A 21426-nucleotide genomic window follows, 5' to 3' on the forward strand; every position below is an offset into this window, starting at 1 on the left:
GGTCCTTTGTTGTTTGTCATCTATATCAATGATCTGGATGATAATGTGGTTAACTGGATCAGCACATTTGTGAATGACACCAAGGTTGAGGATGTAGCAGACGGTGAGGAAGGCTATCATTAGCTTGAGAGGAATCTGCATCAGCAGGAAAAATGGGCTGACAAAATGGCAGATGGAATTAAATGAAGACAGGTGCAAGGTGTTGCCATTGGGTAGGACCAACCAGGGTAGGTCTTACACAGTGAATGGTAGGGCACTGAGGAGTGTGGTAGAACAAAGGGGTCTGGGAATAGAGGCTCATAATTCATTGAAAGTGGTGTCACGTGTAAATAGGATTGTAAAGAAAGCTTTTGGCACATTGGTCTTCATAAATCAAAGTATTGAGTATGGAAGATGGAATGTTATGTTGAAGTTGTATAAGACACTGGTGAGGCCTAATTTGGAGTATCTTTGCAGTTTTGGTCACCTACCTACAGGAAAGATGTAACAAGTTTGAAAGAGTGCAAAGAAAATTTACAAGGATGTTGCCGGGTCTGAGCTATAAGGAAAGATTATATAGGTTAGGACATAGAAAATTGAGAGGAGATTGATATACAAATTATAAGGGGCGTAGATAGAGCAAATGCAGGTGCTACCGGGGAAGTGTGGGACTATAACACAAGGTCATGATTAAGAGTGAAAGATGAGAAGTTCAAGGGGAACATGAGGGGAACTTCTTCACTCAGGAGGTCATGAGAGTGTGGAATGAGCTGCCAGCACAAGTAGTTCATGTGAGTTTGATTTCAACATTTTAAGGTAAGTTTGGATAGGTACATGGATAGTTGGGGTATGGGGAGCTAAGGTCCCAGAGTCAGTTCAATGGGAACAGGCAGTTTAAATGGTTTTGGCATGGACAAGATGAGCTGAAGGGCCTGTTTCTGTGTTGTCCTTCTATGAACCAAGGTTGGGATCCCCTGCTCTAAAGCATGATCATATTAGCAGCCAAACGAAAGGAACGATGTTGCCAAAGGAAAGATACCTAACTGAAGCATATAGATTTAAAAACCAGTGCTAGAAAATGACATTTTAATTTTTAAGCTTTCAGAAAAGTATTTTAAATTTAGTCCATTTCTTATCATACCATTGTCGTTAGATTAGATATTAGATATGTAATCCTTTTCTCAGTTTATGTTTTGTTATTGAAATTAGATGTATGGTACCTTAGTCATGCAATGTTAAGACAGTCAAGGAGGCTTTAATATGCAGGTAGATTGGGAAAATCATGTTGGTACTGGATCCCAACAGAGGGAGTTTATAAAATGCCTTTGAGATTGGTTTTTAGAGGAGCCCCTGGTTGAGCCTACTAGGGGATCAACTATTATGAATTGGGTGTTGGTGCAATGAAATGGAATTGATTAAAGAGCCTAAGGCAAAGGAACCTTTAGGGCCAAAGATCATAATATGATCAAATTACCATAATACTGTAAGATATAGGAGCAGAATTAGGCTACTTGGCAGACCATGTCTGCTCCACCATTTCATTATGGCTGATCTATTTCTGTCTCAGCCCCAATCTTCTGCCTTCTCGCTGTATCCCTTCATGCTCTAAATATTCAAGAACCTATCAACCTCTGCCTTAAATGTACATAAAGACATGGCTTCCACACTGCCTGTGGCAACGAATTCCACAGATTCACCACTCCCTGGCTAAAGAAATTCCACCTCGTCTCCACTTGAAAAGTTTGCCCCTCTATTCTGAGACTGTGTCCTCTGGGGTCTTAGACTGTCTACCACAGGAAACATCCTACTCACATCCACTCTCATCGAGGCCTTTCAACATTAGGTAAGTTTCAATGAGGTCACCACTTATTCTTCTGAATTCCAGTGAGCATAGGCCCAGAGCTATCATATGACAAGTCTAAAACTAAAGGGAATAGTTTTAAGGTGACGGGAGGAGGTTTTAAAGGGTCCTGAAGGGTAACTGTTTCACACAGAATAGCTGATATCTGGAATGAACTGCCAGAGGAGGTGGGGGAGGTAGGAACCCAGGATCTCTCTGTTTATCAACACTTCCCAGGAACCTATCATTCACTGTGTACGAACAGGAGAAAATCTGCAGATGCTGGAAATCCGAGCAACACACACAAAATGCTGGAGGAACTCAGCAGGCCAGGCAGTGTCTATGGAGAAAAGTACAGTCAGTGTTATGGGCTGAAACCCTTTGGCAAGACTGGAGATAAAAAGCTGAGGAGCAGATTTGAAAGGTGGGGGGAGCAGGGGGGGGAGAGAGAGATGATTATGGTAGCAGAAATGATTGTCGATGCATTAATAATGATCTTACAAGAATCAGTGGATGCTGGCGTGGTTCCAGAGGATTGGAAAATTGCAAATACCACTCCCTTCTTCAAGACAGACGAGAGGCAGAAGAAAGGAAATTATAGGTCAGTTAGTCTGACCGTAGTGATTGGGAAGATGTTGGAGTTGATTGTTAAGGATATGGTTTCAGAGTACGTGGAGGCACATGATCAAACAGGCCATAGTCAGTGTGGTTTAATTGAGGAAAAATCTTGCCTGACAAATCTGTGGGAATTCTTGGAAGAGATAATAAGCAAGACAGACAAAGGAGATTTCATGGATATTGTATACTTGGATTTTCAGAAGGCCTTTGACAAGGTGTCACACATGAGGCTTCTAAACAATTTAAGAGCCCATGATATTACAAGAATTATACTAGAATGACAGAGCAGTAGCTAGTTAGCAGGAGGCAAAACGTTGGCATAAAGGGAGCCGTTTCCGGTTGGCTGCTAGTGATTAGTGGTGTTCCACAGGGGTGTGTGCTGGGACGTTATATGTCAATGATTTGGATGACAGAATTGATGGTTTTGTGGTCATATTTGCATGATACAAAGGTGGGTGGAGGGGCAATAGTTTTGAAGGAACAGAGAGACTACAAAAGGACTTGGAAAGATGAGGAGAAAGGGCAAAGTGGCAGATGGTATACAATGCTCAGAAGTGTATGGTCCTGCATTTTGTTAGAAGAAAGTGGTGGACTAGTTCTAAATGGACAGAAAATTCTAAAATCTAAGGTGGAAGGGGACTTGGGAGACGTTGTGCAGGATTCCCTAAAGGTTAATTTGCCACTTGATTAGGAAGGCAAACGTGATGTTGGCATTCATTTCGAGATGACTAGAATACAAAAGCAAAGATGTAATGTTGAGGCTTTATAAAGCACTGGTGAGGCCTCACTTGGAATATTGTGAACAGTTTAGGGCCCCTTATCTCAGAAAGGATGTGCTGAAACTGGAGAGGGTTCAAAGGAGGTTCACAGAAACGATTTCAGGATTGAATGGTGTGTCAAATGAAGAATGTTTGATGGCTCTGGGCCTGTATTCACTAGAATTCAGAAGAATGAGGGGTGACCTAATTGAAACCTATCGAATGGTGAAAGATCTTGAGAGAGTGGATGTGGGAGAGTCTAAGCCCAGAGGACACAGCCTCAGAATAGAGTGGCGTTATTTCAGAACAGAGATGAGGAGGAATTCAGACCGAGAAAGGTGAACCTGAGGAATTTGTTGCCACAGGTGGCTGTGGAGCCCAAGTCTTTGGGTAAATTTAAGGCAGATGTTGATGGATTCTTGATTAGTCTGGGCATGAAGGGGTACAGGGAGAAAGCAGGAGACTGGGGCTGAGAGGGAAAATAGATCGGCCATGATAAAATGGCAGAGGAGAAGTGATGGGCCAAGTGGCTTAATTCTGCCCCTATATCAATCTTGAAGGCAGTAACAAATACTTAACCCCTAAGGGAAATTTATATTTTATCACCTATCAGAAATGAGTATGTTTTCAAAGTGCTCATGGATCTTGTAATTAATATATTTTGTGCAGTGGTTTGGTGATTTGGTGACAATGGAATGGTGGAATGACATCTGGCTGAATGAAGGGTTTGCCACTTATATGGAGTATGTCTCTATTGATGCCACCTACCCTGATTTGCAAGTTGTGAGTACCATTTTCTAACTATGAATTGGTTCATGGCTAAATATTTGGCTGAAATTAACTCTTTGTTTAACAATCTTTTTCAGGGTGATCAGTTTTTGGACGTATGTTTTGACGCTATGGGAAGAGACGCAATGAAAACCTCCCATCCCATATCTACTCTGGCAGACAGCCCTACTCAGATTAAGGAAATGTTTGATGCCATTTCTTATTACAAGGTATGTGGGTAGCAACTAAAGAAATGGAAAGATGATACTGGCTGACCTCCCTGCCACCCCGATATATGAACACCATATTCCATGTAATATGTGAGATGCACTGCATCTGCATACACGGGGGGGGGGGGGCGGGTGGCATGGTACTGTGGTACTGTCAGTGGTCAGCGTAACCTGCTTTCAGAACCCACTGCTGTCTATAGGGATTTTGTACTTTCTTTCAGTGATTACTGGATTTCCTCCAGCTGCTCACAAATCTTCCCACATTTCAAAGTTAGATTAGAGTTTGTAAGTTGTGGGCATTCAGTGTTAGTGCCGGAAGGATGGCAACACTTGCAGGCTGCCCCCAGCACATCCTCGAACTGTGTTTGTTATGAACCCCAACGACACATTTCACTGGATGTTTCGACGTTCCAATGAACATGCGACGAATGAAAATAAATTTTACCTTCTCAAGACTGAGTGGATACAGATATACAGTATATTTAGCAGATATTGAATATTTTAAGGCTGTTTCCAGTGGAGTTTTGGACTCAGGAAATCATCACATATGGGTGATGTAAAGTACCCACCATGATATCGAAAGACAAGCAGGTTTAGGGGGTCAGATAATCTACTTTGTTCTATTCTTATAAAACTGCGCTGTATAGGCTATATTTGTTTAAAAAAACAATTAAACTGCCTCACCACCCCCCCCCCCACCAACACACATGCACACAAGCACGTCAGTACATTAGAAGAGATTTACACCTGAGATTTAAACGATATCTAATGAAGGTCGGCATTCTTCCATGTGCTGAATGTCACTCAATGGAGCAATCGAGTCTCCGTGTCAGACGTCTGAGGCCCTGAGCCACCCCATGGATTTGAGTGCAAAATTCTGGCCTGGCAATTATGTAGGATGCCAAGTGAATGCTATATTGTTGGAGGTGGAATATTTTGGATGTTAAATTAATACCCCATTTGCTTGAAGATAAACTAGGGAGTCTTCTGCAAGATCTGGGAGTCTTCAGTCAACATCAGACTGGCTTTATCTCATTGTTGTTTATGTGAACTTGTTGATGTCAGATTAACTAAATATTTCCGGCACTGCAAAGAATGAAGCCCTCTGTTGGTTGGGGTTGACCATGGATATTGCATCCTAGTTGTCTACGTGATAAGCAAGCCAGGGCAGTATAATATGCAGAGCAAACTGCTGTCCATGCAGCAGGCAACCCCTCTCAATGCAGTTGATGAATTCAAAGAAACGGCAAAGATGATTTGGCAGCAGCGGCACCACAGGAGTTGACAGTTGATGGGTCTGGATTACTCCCTTTGGATTTTCTCCCCAAGACTTTCCCATGAGTGGGTATAGCCGCAAGGAAGCAGAGATCAGAGCTTTCAGCTCCTAGATGGGCTGTTAATCACGGCTGTCGAGTCCCATCTGCCCAAGCGACTGCTTTTATGGAGCCAGTAATCCCCCTTTGCCTCTTCACCTGTCAGCAGAAAAGGTTCCACCGTGCTTAGTAGCTAAGGCACTGGTGAAGGCGAGGAACTAGACCTGGTTGTCACTAGACCATCACTATTTGAGATGCACAGCATAGGTAGCATTTAATGGGTAGCGGGAGCTTATCCCCACTATCTGCCCTGGGTATGACAAGCTTAAGGAACCAAAGAGATGGTCCTTCTGCTAATTCCAAAAAAGTTGGCTTCAACAGCGAAGATGCCAGATGGTTGCAAACTATTATTTACTGCAGAAGAATTCACCAAAACATGTTCAAGGCCTTTTCAATGTTCTGAATATACTTTCCAGCTTTATATTCCTTTCTAATTTTCAACTTTCCCAATCACAAGTGTGAGTATAACTATTTTAATGTTATTAAAATAGATGGCAGGTTATTGCTTTCACTGTTTAAGAGATGAATTCTTATCCCAAATGGACAAGTAATGTCGAATCTTTAGGAATTTGATGTGACTTTTAACCTTAAATTTATAAGATTAAACTTGAGGTTAATCCTTATAATTAGAGCTCTATTTTCATTGCTGAGGACAATGACCTCCAAGAGGACCACAACCTTGTCATAGGGTTTAGAGGCTGGCGTACCTCAAATGAACCAGAGAGCTATGTTGGTTGGAGTCAGGGCCTTGTGGCTTGGCTCTCAGTAGGGTCACCCATGCCAAACAGTTCAAAGGGCTTGATGTTGCGGTGTCCACCGAGGTTGGCAATTAGCTTGCAGACATTTCATCACCAACAACTGCGCAGTGAGGATATCACCTTGACTGGCAATGAAATGCCTGCGAGCTAATTGCCAAGCTCAGCTAACACCAGAATATCGACGCCTCAGCCAAAGTGACTGATATTCACCACCATCCTAAGGTCAGCAGGTCGAGGCTGGGTAAAGAGTGGTCCACTGATTCTCCAGGTACAGGGATTCAGCTCAAGGTTAACAATCCTGACAGCTCAAAACAAAATGCTATGGAAACAGCAATGAAGAATCATTTTACACAGACAGAGATGGAGGAACCTTATTGCTGCCCTAAGACCCAGTGGCATAACAGGCAGTGAATAAGTGAGGACAAGATTGCAGTGCTACTCCATTCAGAGTGACCTACTATTGTCAGGGTCCTGACGAAGGGTCTCGGCCTGAAACATCGACTGTACCTCTTCCTAGAGATGCTGCCTGGCCTACTGCGTTCACCAGCAACTTAGATGTGTGTTGCTTGAATTTCCAGCACCTGCAGAATTCCTGTTGTTTGTGTTGTTGTTTGTTGACCTACTGTTGTATTCAATTTTATTTGTTTTGAAATTTCAATTAATGACTTTATAGATGTTGTTTGTAACTCATTGTCTAACTTGTTGAATGTAGGGAGCATGCATTCTGCACATGTTGAGAAATTTTTTGCTAGATGAGGTTTTCCAATCTGGCCTGGTTCATTACCTTCGAAAATACAGTTATGGGAATACCAAGAGTGAAGATCTATGGAACTGTTTGACCGAGGTGAGTGTTTTTTCTGTTGTCTGTCAGCTAATCTGTTAATTGCATAAGTGTTAAATAAATTGAAGTGAAAAGGTGATTGTGATAAATGTTAAATGCTTGATGGATTTCTGTGAATGTCCTTAAAACGTATGATCTAAATTAGTGTGCATTCTTTTTATCCTGAACACACCATTGGGTTATATATTGCAACCAGCCAAGGAATTCATCAGGCAGTATATAGAGAACCCAGGAAGATTTTGGTCAGGGACTGAAAAATATAATATTGCAACCCGTCCAGATGGTGTGGGTCCCAGCTCTTTACTTCACTCCTTCCTCTCTCCCCCTCCTCCCCGGTTTCACCTATCCCACTTTCTTGCTCTGACTCCTCATCATTTTCCAGTCCTGATGAATAGATTTGGCCCGAATCGTCGACTGTACTCTTTTCCATAGATGCTGCCCAGTTTGCTGAGCTCCTCCGGCATTTTATGTGTGTTGCTTGGATTTCCAGCATCTTTTATTATTTGTGGTGTGGGTCCTCTATATATTACCAGTCTGCTTCATGGTGTGGGGCCTGTTCATTTGGGCTCATTTTAGTGAACAATGAAGCAGACCTCACATGCAATATGAAGACTATGAGGGTCAGGATTAGAATCAGAATCAAGTCCATCAGGTTTATTATCACTGCCAGATGTTCAAGACATAAAGAATCTATAAATTACTGTAAGAATATATAATAAATAAGCAGTGCGAAAAAAAGTGCAAAATAATGAGATGGTTGATGGGTTCAGAAATCTGATGGTGGAAGGGGAGAAGCTGTTCCAAAAACATTGAGTGTCTGTCTTCAGACTCCTATACCTCCTATGTGATGATATTAATGAGAAGAGGGTATGACTTGGATGGCTGGGGTCCTTTAAGGTGGGTATGTCTTTTTGTGTCATCACGTTTTGTGTGATTTTTTTTGAAAGGCTACAGATGCGCGGACCTGTATCACGGAAGTATGATTACTATGTGCACTGCACATGCCCGGGCTCCCCAATGCATCATCACATCTAACTCCTGTGATCAATATTGCAAATGTGTCTATTTGATGCACAGTGCTCAGATTTTTGTATCTACAAGCTACAGAATCCTTTACTATACACTCCCCACTAAAAATACATGTGGCCTTCCAAACCTGTCAGTAGTCCTGAACTTTTGCATCCAACAGAACACGAGGTAAAGTCTGGGTCCTAATGGTGTTTAAACACCTGAGTGTTCTAATCAGAACCACCAGGTTTAGCAATGAAATCTGGTCCATCCTATCTCAACCACAGATTGCATGGAATTCTGTCATCTCCTTTAGATGGGAATAAAACACACAAGAGCCTAAACCTCAGATTAATCTACAAACTCTAAACAGCTTTATAAAATTGCAAATAGACGCAATAATTTGTTAGGTTTGTAGGAATTGCAGGTGCCTTTAGGAGTACAGACAGCTGTACAATCTCTTGTGTCTCAAATGGTAATCTTTATTCTGCTGAGCTTCATTCATTTCCCTTATATGGCAGCATTATCACTGTGCATGGAAATTCCGTGCCCAATCTGTTCATTTTTGTTTAATTCACCATACTGTGTTTTACTACCTATATTACAGGTCCCATCCTTCATTTTGTGTCAGTAGATCACAGACACCACTTTATTAGAAGATTTTTTAAACATTTTTTTAACCAGTAGTGTTGTACTGCTTACTTTTAACTTGTGTTGTAAAGGCACCTTATTATTTTCTTAATTTACTAGTGGCAATATTACTCTCTGTGCGTTTGTGTGTTATATGTACTGTGTCCTCCTGAGGAAAATTGCTTCATTTGGTAGTATCACTGACAATAAACTGAACTCGAACTCACCCAAATTTAGTGTAGTACTGATTCTGAAGTTAAGGCATTTGCCATAACTAATGAACCAAAATGCACTCATAGGATTTTTTGTTTGAATTCACAACTCAGATTGATGTAGACACTTGAAATACATTTCCTAAAAGTGGCCAAATCTAGAAAAATTTAATAATCAAACGACCTATTTGAATTGCATGGCTGGCGTCACGAAAATTTTTAAGGGAAATTTTGGCCATTTCCTTTTTCAATATAGTCTTGAGCTGGGATTTAGATTAACCTTTCTGTCTGCAAAATGTCCCATATGTAGAATTTATGTAAATGGCAAATAAAAATAATTCTGTTTTGAATTCTCAGTACACTTGTATTAAGGAAGACTTTAATTCTGGGGAATTCTGCTGCAGTAATTCACAAGATTGTAGAAAACACTCAGATATGACCTTTGCCAAAATATTTTGTATTTATTGAATAATCGCAAAAGAAAAACTTACAATGTGAGTTTATGTAAAGTGCCAGTATTTTATACACAATTACAAACCCACATCTACTACAGATCCATTATAATTCAACTGCTAAATCATCTCAATAATATTAATAACTAAAGGAAGGGTGGAACAGAGTCCCATTGTGCTAAAGGGATTGTGGGAAGTTGGTCTCCAGTATGGGAATCAGCACCCAGTGAGGCAGATACTGAACCATTACAACTTATGAACATGTACTTAACAGATTATCAGAAATCAGAGGTGCAATTGTACTTCGGAGCCCTAATGCAGCATTCCCTGTAGGTTGACTTGCAGGCTAGGATGTTAAAGTAAGGATGTAATATGGAGTGTTTTTAAAATATTAGTCAGACCACGTTTACAGTATTGGAAGCAGTTTTGGGCCCCATATCTAAGAAAGATGTGCTGGCATTGAGAGGATCCAAAGGAGATTTACTAGAATTATCTCAAGAATGAAAGGGTTAACAAATGAGAAGCATTGGATGGCTCTGGGTCAGTAGTCAATGGAGTTTAAAAGACTGAGTGGGGTGGGGGGGGATTATCTCATTGAAACCTACTGAATGTTGAAAGGCCTAGAGTGGATGTTGAGAGAATGTTTCCAATAGTGGGAGAGTCTAGGATCGGGGGGCACAGCCTTGGAACAGAAGGACGTTCCTTTAGAACAGAGATGATGAGGAATTGCTTCAGCCAGATTGTGGTGGAACTATGGAATTCATTGCCACAGACGGCAGTAAAGGCCAAATCATTGTGTATATTTAAAGCAGAGGTTGATACGTTCTTCATTACTAGTGGCATCAAAGGTTACAGGGAAAAGGCAAGAGAATAAAGGAAAAATAAATCAGACATGATCGAATAGTGGAGCAGACTTGATGGGCTGAATTGCCTAACGTTGCTATGCCTTATGTTTACATGGTCTATTTTTCAGCAACACTATGCAGGGGAACGTTTAGACATCAAGGAGATTATGAACACTTGGACACTCCAGAAGGGAATACCAGTGATAACCGTTGAACATTATGGATCTTCAGTCAGAATACAACAAGAGCGCTTTCTTAAGGAAATTCTCCCAGACAATCCCTCATGGGCCATGCTACAATCTGGGTGGGTATTTATAATTTGCTATTAATAATTTTCTTTGTGTCATGCATACACAGAAGTGTATATATGTTGAAATGATCGTAACATTTTAAGAATCAGACATTTTTGCACCATCATTTGCAGCTACCTCTGGCAAGTACCACTAACTTATATCACAAGTGATTCTCAAGCAGTTGGTAGACATCTTCTGAAAACAAAATTTGGTAAGAATTCAAAAATTACTTCCTTACTTATTGGTGTTTAAGGCAGCAATGAAAGTCCTCCATCTCTGTCTGTCCTACACCATACCACTGCACACAGATGTAGAGGGATTCTTCATTGCTGTTTCTGTAACAATCTTTGTTTTGGATTGTTAACCTTGAGTTGAACCCCCAAATGTGGAGAACCAGTGGATCACTCTTGGTCTGGCCTCTACCCTTTGACCTGGTTGCCATGGGTGATCTGTTTAAAAGTCAAAGCATAAAGCCCTGACCCCAGCCAACATAGTTCTCAGGGTTACTGAGGCACGCAAGCCTCCAAGCTCCATGACAAGGTTGTGGTCCTTGTGAAGGAATATTAAAAACTGTTACAGGAAAATAATTAAACTATATAGTTCATGAAATCCGTTCCAATGTAAAACTAATTTTAATTTCTTTTCTCACCTTAGATAGAATTTAACATAAGTGTCACCATGTTTTTTTCACCAATGTAGCTGCCCACAGTTTAGTCACCCTAACACAGAAATAACTCACGCTTGTCGTGGGGAGAACATACAAACTATCCTACAGACAGCAGTGGGAATTGAACCCCAATCTGACCACTGGCACTGTAAGGTGTTACACCAACTGCTACACTACCATAGTAAGTATGAACTCAGTAAGGGAGGCTAAGCACAGCTCCAAAGCCATACTTAAGTTTGCTGACAACACCACTGTTGTAGGCCGTACCAAAGGTGTGATAAATCAGCATGTAGGAGGGAGATTGAAAATCCATTTGAGTGGTGCCACAACGACAGCCTCTCACTCGATGTCAGCAAGACCAAGGAACTGATTACTGACTACAGGAGAAGGAAACTGGAAGTACCTGAGCCAGTTGTCATCAGGTTATATTTTGTTCTTCTGTTTTTATGTATTGCATTGAACTGCTGCTACTAAGTTGACAAATTTCACGTCGCATGCTGGTGATAGTAAACCTGATTCTGAGGAGGAGAGGATCAACAGCTTCAAATTCCTTGGCGTTATCATTTCAGAGGATCTGTCTTGGGTCCTGCACCCAAGGTTCGTTCAAAGGAAGCACGGCAGTGTCTCTACTTTCTTAGGAGTTTGTACAGGTTCAGCATGACATCCAAAACTGACAAACAGATATGCGGTGGAAAGTGTATTAACTGGTTGTATCATGATCGCATATGGAAAAACTAATGTTCTCAAACAGAAAATCCTGCAAAAAGTAATGGATTCAATCCACTCCATCATGGGTTGGGTCCTTCCAGCCACTGAGGAAATCTACATGGATTGCTATCGTAGGCAGGTAGCGTCATTTATTAAGGGGCCCCTACCTTCCACTCCATGATCTCTCCTCGATGTTGCTATCAGGAAGGAGGTGCAGGAGCTTCAGTACTCACACCACTAGGTTCAGGGACAGTTATTACCCCTCTACCATCAGGCTCTTTAACCAGAGGAGATAATTTCACTATACTTCACCCACCCCAACTCTGAACTGTTTCCAGAATCTAAGGATTCACTTTCAAGGACCCTTCATCTCAAATTCTTTATGTTTACATCGACTGTACTTTTTTTCCATACATGCTGCCTGGTCTGCAGAGTTCCTCCAGCATCTTGTGTGTGATGATTGTGTTCAACTTGAAATTTGATAGGGAGAAAGTAAAGTCTGACTTAGTAGTATTTCAGTGAAGTAAAGGAAATTACAGTGGTATGAGAGAAGTGTTGGCCAAAGTAAATTGGAAGGAGATGCTAGCAGGGATGACAGCAGAGCAGCAATGGCGTGAACTCCTGGGGGAAAACGAGGGAGGTGCAGGATAGATGTATTCCAAAAGTGAAGAAATACTCAAATGGCAAAATAGTACAACTGTGGCTGAAAAGGGAAGTCAAAGCTAATGTGACGGCAAAGATTAGTGGGAAGAGAGAGGATCTGGAAGCTTTTGAAACCCACATAGAGCAACTAAAGAATAATTCGGAAGGAAAATATAAAGTAAGAAAACAAGCTGGCAAACAATATCAAAGTGGACAGTAAAAGCTTTTTCCAAGCATATAAAAAAAAGAGATGAGAGTGAATGTAGGACCTCTAGAAAGTGAAGCCAGAGAAATAATAATGGGGCACAAGGAGACGGCAGATGAATTGAATGAGTATTTTGCATCAGTTTTCACTGTGGAAAACACTAGCAGTGTACCAGGTGTTGAAGGGTGTGAGGGAAGAGAAATGAGTGCAGTTACTATTATAGGGGAGAAGGTGCTCAAAAAGCTGAAAGACTTGAGGGTACATTAATCACCCAGACCAAATGAACTGCACCCTAGGGTTCTGAAAGAGGTAGTGGTAGAGATTGTGAAGGCATTAGTAATGATCTTTCAAAAATCAGTGGACTCTGGCATGGTGCCAGAGAACAGGAAAATTGCAAATGTTACTCCACTCTTCAAGAAAGGAGGAAGGCAGCAGAAGGGAAATTATACACCAGTTAGCCTGACCTCAGTGGTTGGGAAGATGTTGGCGTCAATTGTTAAAGGATGAGGTTATGGAGTACTTGGTAACACAGGACAAGATAGGACAAAGTCAGCGTGGTTTCCTTAAGGGAAAATCTTGCCTGATGAACCTGTTGGAATTCTTTAGGGAGATTAGAAGAAGGCTAAATAAAGGGAATGAAGTGGATGTTGAACATCTGGACTTTCAGAAGGCCTTTCACAAGGTGCCACACATGAGGCTGCGTAGCTAGTTAAGAGCAAATAGTGTTACAGGACAGTTACTGGTTTGGTTAGAGCATTGGCTGATGGGTAGGAGGCAGTGAGTAAGAATAAAAGGATTCTTTTGTGTTTGGCTACCAGTGACTAGTGGTGCTCCAAGGTGGTCGGTGTTGGGATCGCTTATTTTTATGCTGTGTATCAATGATTTAGATGATGGAATAGATGGTGTTGTCAATTTTGCAGATGATATGAAGATTGGTGGAGGGGCAGGTAATGTTGAGGAAACAGGTAGGCTGCAGAAGGACTTAGACAGCTTGGGAAAATGGGCAATAAGGTGGCATATGAAATAGTGTTGGAAAATGGATAGTCCTGCAGTTTGGTAGGGGAAATGAATGAGCAAACTATTTTCTAAATGGGGAGAAAATCTAAAACTCTGAGATGCTAAGGGACTTAGGAGTTCTTGTGCAGAACACCCTGAAGGTTAACTTGCAGGTCGAGTTGGTGGTGAGGAAGGCAAATGCCATGTTAGCGTTCATTTCCAGAGGTCTAGAATACAAAAGCAAGGATGTGATACTGAGGCTTTATAAGGCATTGGTGAGGTCTCACCTTCAGTACTGTGAACAGTTTTGTGCTACTCATCAAAGGAAAGATGTGCTGGCATTGGAGAGGGTTCAGAGAAGGTTCACAAGGCTGATTCTGGAAATGGAAGTGTTATTATACAAAGAATGTTTGATGGCTCTAGGTCTGTACTTGCTGGAATTTAGAAGGATGAGGTGGGATCTCAATAAAACCTTTCAAATGTTGAAAGGTCTAGAGTGAGGAGATGTGGAAAGGGCATTTCCCATGATGCGGGAATCTAAGACAAGAGAGCACGGCCTCAGGATAGAGGGGTGTCCATTTAAAACAGAAATGCGGAAGAATTTCTTTAACCAGAGGATGGTGAATTTGTTACCTCAGGCAGCTGTGGAGGCCAGGTTGTTGGGTGTATTTAAGGCAGAGATTGATAGGTTCTTCATTGGACATGGCATCAAAGGTTATAGGAAATGGGGCTGAGAAGAGGAAAAGAAAGTATCAACCACAATTGAATGGCAGAGTAGACCCTATGAGCAAATGGCCTAATTCTGCTCCTATGTCTTATGGTCTTGTGGTCTTATAAAATCGAAAACTTGGAGGCATGGCATAAAACTGGAAACAGCACAGTATAAAACTCCAGAAGAAAAAGATAACCTAGGACAACTTACAAACTGTGTTAACCCAGAGAACATCAGAAAAAAATCTTGACAAAGACTGAAGAATCTCAGTACCTTCATAGGGGTGTAGGAGGTTGCTCATCCCATTAAGATGTGCTTCTGAAGGATTGGACCCAGGTGTGGAGGAATGGCAGAATCACCAGGAAGAGACAGAAACAAGAGGCTAAATATCAGAATCAGAGTCTCAGAGGAGCAAGTGAGTGACACCATGAAGTAACTCATCCTCTTTGACCACAGTGAGCATACAACAGAGCTCCAGAGGAGCAACGCCATTGAGAATTGGATCAGCCCATGACTGAATGGCAGAGCAGACTCAATGGGCTGAATGGCCTACTTCCACTCATATATCTTATGGTCTTCAACATAATGGCCAACCATGGACACTGACTGAGTGTCCTCTTTAAATAATCACAGAATCCCATAAACCTGTGACCACCTCAATCAACTTGACCGGATTAACCAATAACTCAAGGGCTTAACCACTTCAATCTTAGTTAGTAAGTTCAGGTGCCCATAAAGCCGAGCAGCTCAACGCTCTATGGCAAGCTGCCGGGTTCATGACAGGAGCATGCCAGTAAAAGTAAATTCACTTAGTTACAGAGTCACAGAACACGACAGTGCAGAAGTAAGTCCTTCAGTCCATCTAGTCCATGCTGAACTAAACACATCGACCTACACCCAGAGCATAGCCCTCCATACCCCTTCCATCCACATACAGTACCTGTCCAAATTTCTCTTAAATGTTGAAGTCAAACCCATAGCAACCACCTTCTATTGGTAGTTTGTTCCACATTCTCACCACCCTCTGAATGAAGAAGCTTCTCCGGATGTTTCCGTTAAATATTTCACATTTCGCCCTTAACCCATGACCTCTAGATCTAGTCGCACCCAACGTCAGTGGTAAATGTTGGCTTGCATTTACCCTATCTGTGACTCTAAAAAAATTTTGTATACCTATTTCAAATCTCCCCTCACTCTCCTGCACCCCACAGAATAAAGTCCTAACCTGTAAAAGCTTTCCCTATAACTCAGGTACTCAAGTCCTGACAATATCCTTGTAAATTTTCTCTGCATTCTTTCAATCTTATTAATATCTGTCCTGTAGGTAGGTGGCCAGAACTGCAGACAATACTGCAGATTAAGTCTCACCAGCATCTTACACAACTTCAACATAACATCCCACATTGTCATTCAGTTTGTCAAGTATGAACAATTATGTTTACTGATTACCATCATTAATCAATATTGCTCTAACTAGATCACATACAATGGGAAAGAATTTCACTGAGTAAAGTTTAATCTGGGCATGAATGACTGTTACATTGTACATGACACAACTGGTGGATGAGATGCATTAATCTTCATTTAATCAATACTATTTTAACCAGATCACATTGAACTAGAAAGTGAAGCACAATGGATAAAATTTAATGTGGACATGAATGGCTATTATATTGTACATTACACAAATGACGGATGGGATGCATTGATTAATCTGCTCGATCAGAACCACACACGTCTGAGCCAGAAGGACCGAGTAAATCTGATTCTTAATGCTTTCCAGCTAGTCAGGTACAGTGAAATGTTGATGTTATTGTATTTATTATTGTATTTGTTACACATTGTAATCATACAGAGAGTGGGTTACACTGTCACTGGAATTGTGATGAATGTGGTGCTGTGAACTTTAGTAATATTACAGATTAGCAACAGTAATGGAGGTACTATCATGTAACTGGATCTTCCTCGATATCATGTACAATAAGTAGCTACTTCTTGTCATTTAAGTCATTGCTATAACTACATACCACATTCAATATCAGAGGAGATTTGCTAACTTTAACGATCTTTGCAGAGCAGACTTAATGGGCCGAATGGCCTATAATTTTGCTCCTATATCTTACGTTCTTAGACCAGAGATTCCCAACCTTTTTGTATGCCATGGAACCCTACCATTGACCAAAGGTTCATGGACTCCAGGACTAAGAATTAGACTGTGACTCCATTTTCCTGTTCTGACTCCTGATTGACTTCATACTGATGACTGGATATTTTCCTATTCTGATCACCCATTACAGGCTTTGGCTAATTAATTAGTTAATTAATGCATTTATTTAAATATATAGCATGGAACAGGCCAACTAGCCCAACAAGACTTGTTGCCCAGCAACTAGCACTAGACTAATCACAGGACAATTTACAATGAACAATTAACCTACTAATTGATACGTCCTTTGGTAGAAACCTAAGCACCCGGAGGAAACCCACATGATCACAAGGAGTATGTACAAACTCCTTACCTAAGGCGCCAAAATTGAAATCTGAATTCCAGAATGTTCCAAGCTGCAATAGCCTTGCACTAACCATTACGCTACCTTGGCTCCCTATGTCTACCGTACAAATTATGGTGCTGTTGAAATGATGCAAGTGTCCCTTGTTGCAGTTCATAAGCATCACCTATTATTTTTTCAGCCCTTTATCTTGGTGGTAATTTAAGTGAGTGAGTGGAGTGAGCTTTCACATAACCTGCCTCTTGCTTCATTTAACTGAAATTCTTTAGACACAAGGGTCTTGCCAAGGAATAATATAAAAAGTTATGTTCAGCTGTTGAGTCATAAAACTCAAAACAACTGGAGCAAACAACATGATAAAAGAGGATGCATAATCACCAATGGGTTATAAGGAATCAAAAGATCGTGCTACTGTGTTGGGTAGCCCCAATGCTGCCGGAACCCACAGGTGAAATCTGCTATTCATTGGTAAAAGTTTATATCCTCAAACTTTCAAAGGTGTAAAGCAGTTTCCAGTAATTTACCATGCCACCAAAAAAAGGATGGATCGCAACTGACATTATATTGGAATGGTTTGAACATTCTTTGTTTCAGAAGTGAGAGCTCACTATTACTCTGTTGGTCTGGACAAAAACTGTAAGATAATGCTGATTTCAGATAACTGCTCTGTGCATCTTGAAGCAGAACTCTTGGTAAACAATAATGTTTACCGTATCTACCTGCCACCTAACTGTATGTCATTAATTCAACCCCTTATCCAACTTGTACTATTTAAAGGTAGGGTGAGGTGACCATCAAGTGGGTTAGAGGTGCTTACTTATTTAATCCCAATTTAACCACCTGTGATCTGGCAAAATCGCTAATCCTGCATTGCACAGGTCCCAATCATTCCGAATTTTGTGGTGGCCAACCTGTGTTTTGATTTATTAGGAAAGGTTGAGTAAGCTTGGGCTTTTCTCTTTGGAGCAAAAGAAGATGTGAGGTGACTTAATAGAGGGAATGCTGAGGGCTGGGGCGAATTCTGAAAGCAGGGCTGATGACTTTAATATTGGGTAATTCCTTAACCAGGAGCCACCATAGTCCACAAGCACATAATGACTGCCTGTAGGGAACTTGAAACAAGCTAAGATATTGCTAACACAGTTTAGAATAACTTCCAGTTGAATGGGAATAGAACGAGAGAAGACAACTTGGAGTCTGTTATGATTGCTACGTTGTAATAAAAGCATTACATCAGCTTATGTACTGAGACGATGCAGAAATGGGCGATGTTGTGAAGGTGGAAATAGGCAGTATTACTGATGCACACTTCAAAAATCCTTGGACCATTTTTGGATCAGAACTATCACTGGAGTTTCAAACAATCTGACTTCATTTCAGACAGATGCCAAACAGATACGGAGTCAGTGGCCAGGGAAAAGAATATGAAAAGAAGACCAGGGACATTACCCGAAGTCTTCTCCATAATCAGTCTGAGAAATTTTCAACCCATACAGGGCTGAAAGGTTTTCTATGTAGATCCCGTCCTTAGTAATTAATCCTTGCATTGCCTTTCCTCCATTGCTTCTTGCTATGAATGCAGCCTTTCCTCACACTTCATCCTTATTTCCCAACCCTTTTTATTTATTCTTATTCTTATCCCTTTTTTTATTGTCCTTTACCCATCGGATCCTGAACCAGCGACGATAACTTCTCTTACCTCAACCCTGAACTCGTCCCACAGTCTAAGGGCTCACTTTCAAGGACTCTACAACTCGTGTTCTCAGTTGTATTTATTTATTTATTATATTTGTACATTGTCTGTTTAGTCAGTCTTTCTGTGTAGCTTTTCATTGATTCTATTATATTTCCTTGTTCTGCGAATTCCGTCAAGAAAATGAATCTTAGTATAGTGTATGGTGACATGTGGATACTTTGATAATTAATTTACCTTGAACTTCTGTTTCCCATAAAACCCATCCCACAACTGCTTGACATCAGCAGTAACCTGTCTATGAAATTAATGTTCAATGTGCAAGAATAGGAAATGGAAGAATCTTTGCTTTTATTGGAAAATACTAATGAGTTATTACTGTGTGTACTACACCCATGACTGTGTGGCTAGGCATAGCTCAAATGCCAACTATAAATTTGCTGATGATACAACCATTGTGCTGATTGTGGGCTTCAGAAAGGGGAGGACGAGGAAACACGAACCAATCCTCATAGGAGAGAGAGAGCAACTTCAAGTTCCTGAATGGCAATATCTCTGAGGATCTAACCTGGTCTCAACATATCAACGCAGCCATAGAGAAAGCAAGAAGCAGCTATATTTCATTATTAGTTTGAGGAGATTTGGTTTATCACCTAAAACACTCGAAAACTTCTACAGATGTACCATGGAGAGCATTCTACCAGGCTGCATCACTGTCTGGTATGTGGTGAAGGGGTACTACTACACAGGATCAAAACAAGCTATAGAAGATTACAAAATTAGTTAGCTCTATCTTGGTACTAGCCTCTGTAGTACACAAGACATCGTCAAAGAACAGTGTCTTAGAAAGGTGCATCCATTATTAAGGATCCCCATCACCCGGGACACGCCCTCTTTTCATAGTTACTGTCAGGAAGGAGGTACAGGAGCCTGAAGGCACACACCCAGTGATTCAGAAACAGTTTCTTCCCCTCTGTAATCCGATTCCTAAATGGACATTGAATCCTTGAACACTACCTCACTTTTATTGTTTATGCTTTTGTACTATTTTTAATTTAACTATTTAATATACATATATGTTCAAGATGGTGCCTGCGTACAATGCTCCTTTGATCGACATCTTTTGGACAGATCGTAAAACCATATATCCCACTTCTTTTATGTGTTTTGCGTTTGTTTTTGTCTTAAATGTGATTCTGGAAGTGTTGGAGCCTGTGAGTTGCAGTTTGGGGATCATCTGTGTGTTTCTGCACTCTGCGGTTTCTGAGAGGATTTTGGGAGACAGAGACACCATATGGGAACTTTGGGTTGAGATGGCTGTGGGATGGGGTGTGAGCTGATGTTGGAGTTCATTTCAGCAATCAAAACTTCCATTGTTTGCTGATTGAAGTGGTGAGGGAGATTGAAACATCGAGGCAAAAGCGAAAGGTGAATGCTGTCTACCTGCCTTTTTATCGCTAGGGGATCATTCACTGCCAGAGAGGGAAGACAGCCTTTTTATCACTGGGGGATCATTCACTGCCAGAGAGGGGAGACAGCCTTTTTATCACTGGGGGATCATTCACTGCCAGAGAGGGAAGACTACCTTTTTATCACTGGGGGATCATTCACTGCCAGAGAGGGGAGACTGCCTTTTGATCATGGGCCAGATCGCTCACTGCTGGAGAAGGAAAGGCCAGGCGCTGTGCCCAAGAATGTTAGCCGGGTTTTCTGCATTTGGATATGGTCTTGGGATTATAGACTTCTTTTTATCAGTCCCATAATTTTTTGTATTCTGTGTTAATTGCCTGAACTTTCTCTCATTTTTGTGTGTGGGGGGAGAGGGTGATTTGGGGGTGGTAGATGTGCCTGTTCCATTTTTGTTCATTTTATTGAGGGGGGAGGAGGGATTCGGGGCTTGATGATCATGCTGCCTTTCTCTTCTTTCTTGGTTTCGTGGCTACCTGGAGAAGAATAATTTCAGAGTTGTCTTAGATAATAAATGTACGTTAGAACTTTTGACATATATACTTACTGTTATTGATTTACTTCATTTTTACTATATTATCATGTATGGCATTGTAATGCTGCCATTAAGTTAACAAATTTCACAGCATATGCCGATGATACTAAACCTGATTCCTATTCTGACTCCATGTTTAGTGCAGGAAAGCTGTCAGTTGACCGAGCCTTGAACTTGACCCGTTACCTCAATCGAGAGAGTAAGAGCATCCCACTATTACACGGTTTGGGTAACCTAGAGGTACTTTACAGAAAGGTTGTAAAAAGAAATATCACTGATGTTGCCACAAATCTAAAGGTAAGATAATGTTGTCCTTGTATTCTACTTGAGCGATGCCCATTCACAGTCAGAGATGGAGTCTCGAAGCAGGTGATGCTTTAGTATCCAATGATGGTTTTTGCCAGGCTGCTGTTTCAAGCCTTGACCCTTGGTGGTCTCGTCAGCACGAATCTCCATTAGATTTGTTGAGGAACTTGTACACTACATTCTTAGCCCTCAGCAGCATCTGGGAGAACACTGGTGTCAGTGGTCAGCATAATATCATGCAGCCCTTTTCTCCCGCATGATCAATGGTTATCTGCTCCTGTGGGTATGACTCAGAATCAGGCCAATCCACAGCCAGTAATGGGAAAATATCAAGTCCTTGAGATGGTTAATACTGAAACCAAAGCAGCTGAAATAAAGAC

At 41.2% G+C, this 21426-nt stretch overlaps 1 protein-coding gene across 1 annotated transcript in view; it reads left to right on the forward strand.

Annotated features, from left to right (window-relative positions):
- Window positions 1–21426, forward strand: part of LOC140211525 (endoplasmic reticulum aminopeptidase 2-like) — a 64859-nt gene that overhangs the window by 24398 nt on the left and 19035 nt on the right. The window contains exons 6-12 of the mRNA XM_072281314.1: window positions 3865–3978; window positions 4062–4193; window positions 7037–7168; window positions 10441–10616; window positions 10737–10816; window positions 16143–16326; window positions 20881–21037. Of these exons, the coding sequence (XP_072137415.1) occupies window positions 3865–3978; window positions 4062–4193; window positions 7037–7168; window positions 10441–10616; window positions 10737–10816; window positions 16143–16326; window positions 20881–21037 (975 nt within the window). The remainder of the gene's footprint in view (window positions 1–3864; window positions 3979–4061; window positions 4194–7036; window positions 7169–10440; window positions 10617–10736; window positions 10817–16142; window positions 16327–20880; window positions 21038–21426) is intronic.

The sequence above is a fragment of the Mobula birostris genome, chromosome 17 (assembly GCF_030028105.1).
Source record: "Mobula birostris isolate sMobBir1 chromosome 17, sMobBir1.hap1, whole genome shotgun sequence".
Lineage (NCBI taxonomy): Eukaryota > Metazoa > Chordata > Chondrichthyes > Myliobatiformes > Myliobatidae > Mobula > Mobula birostris.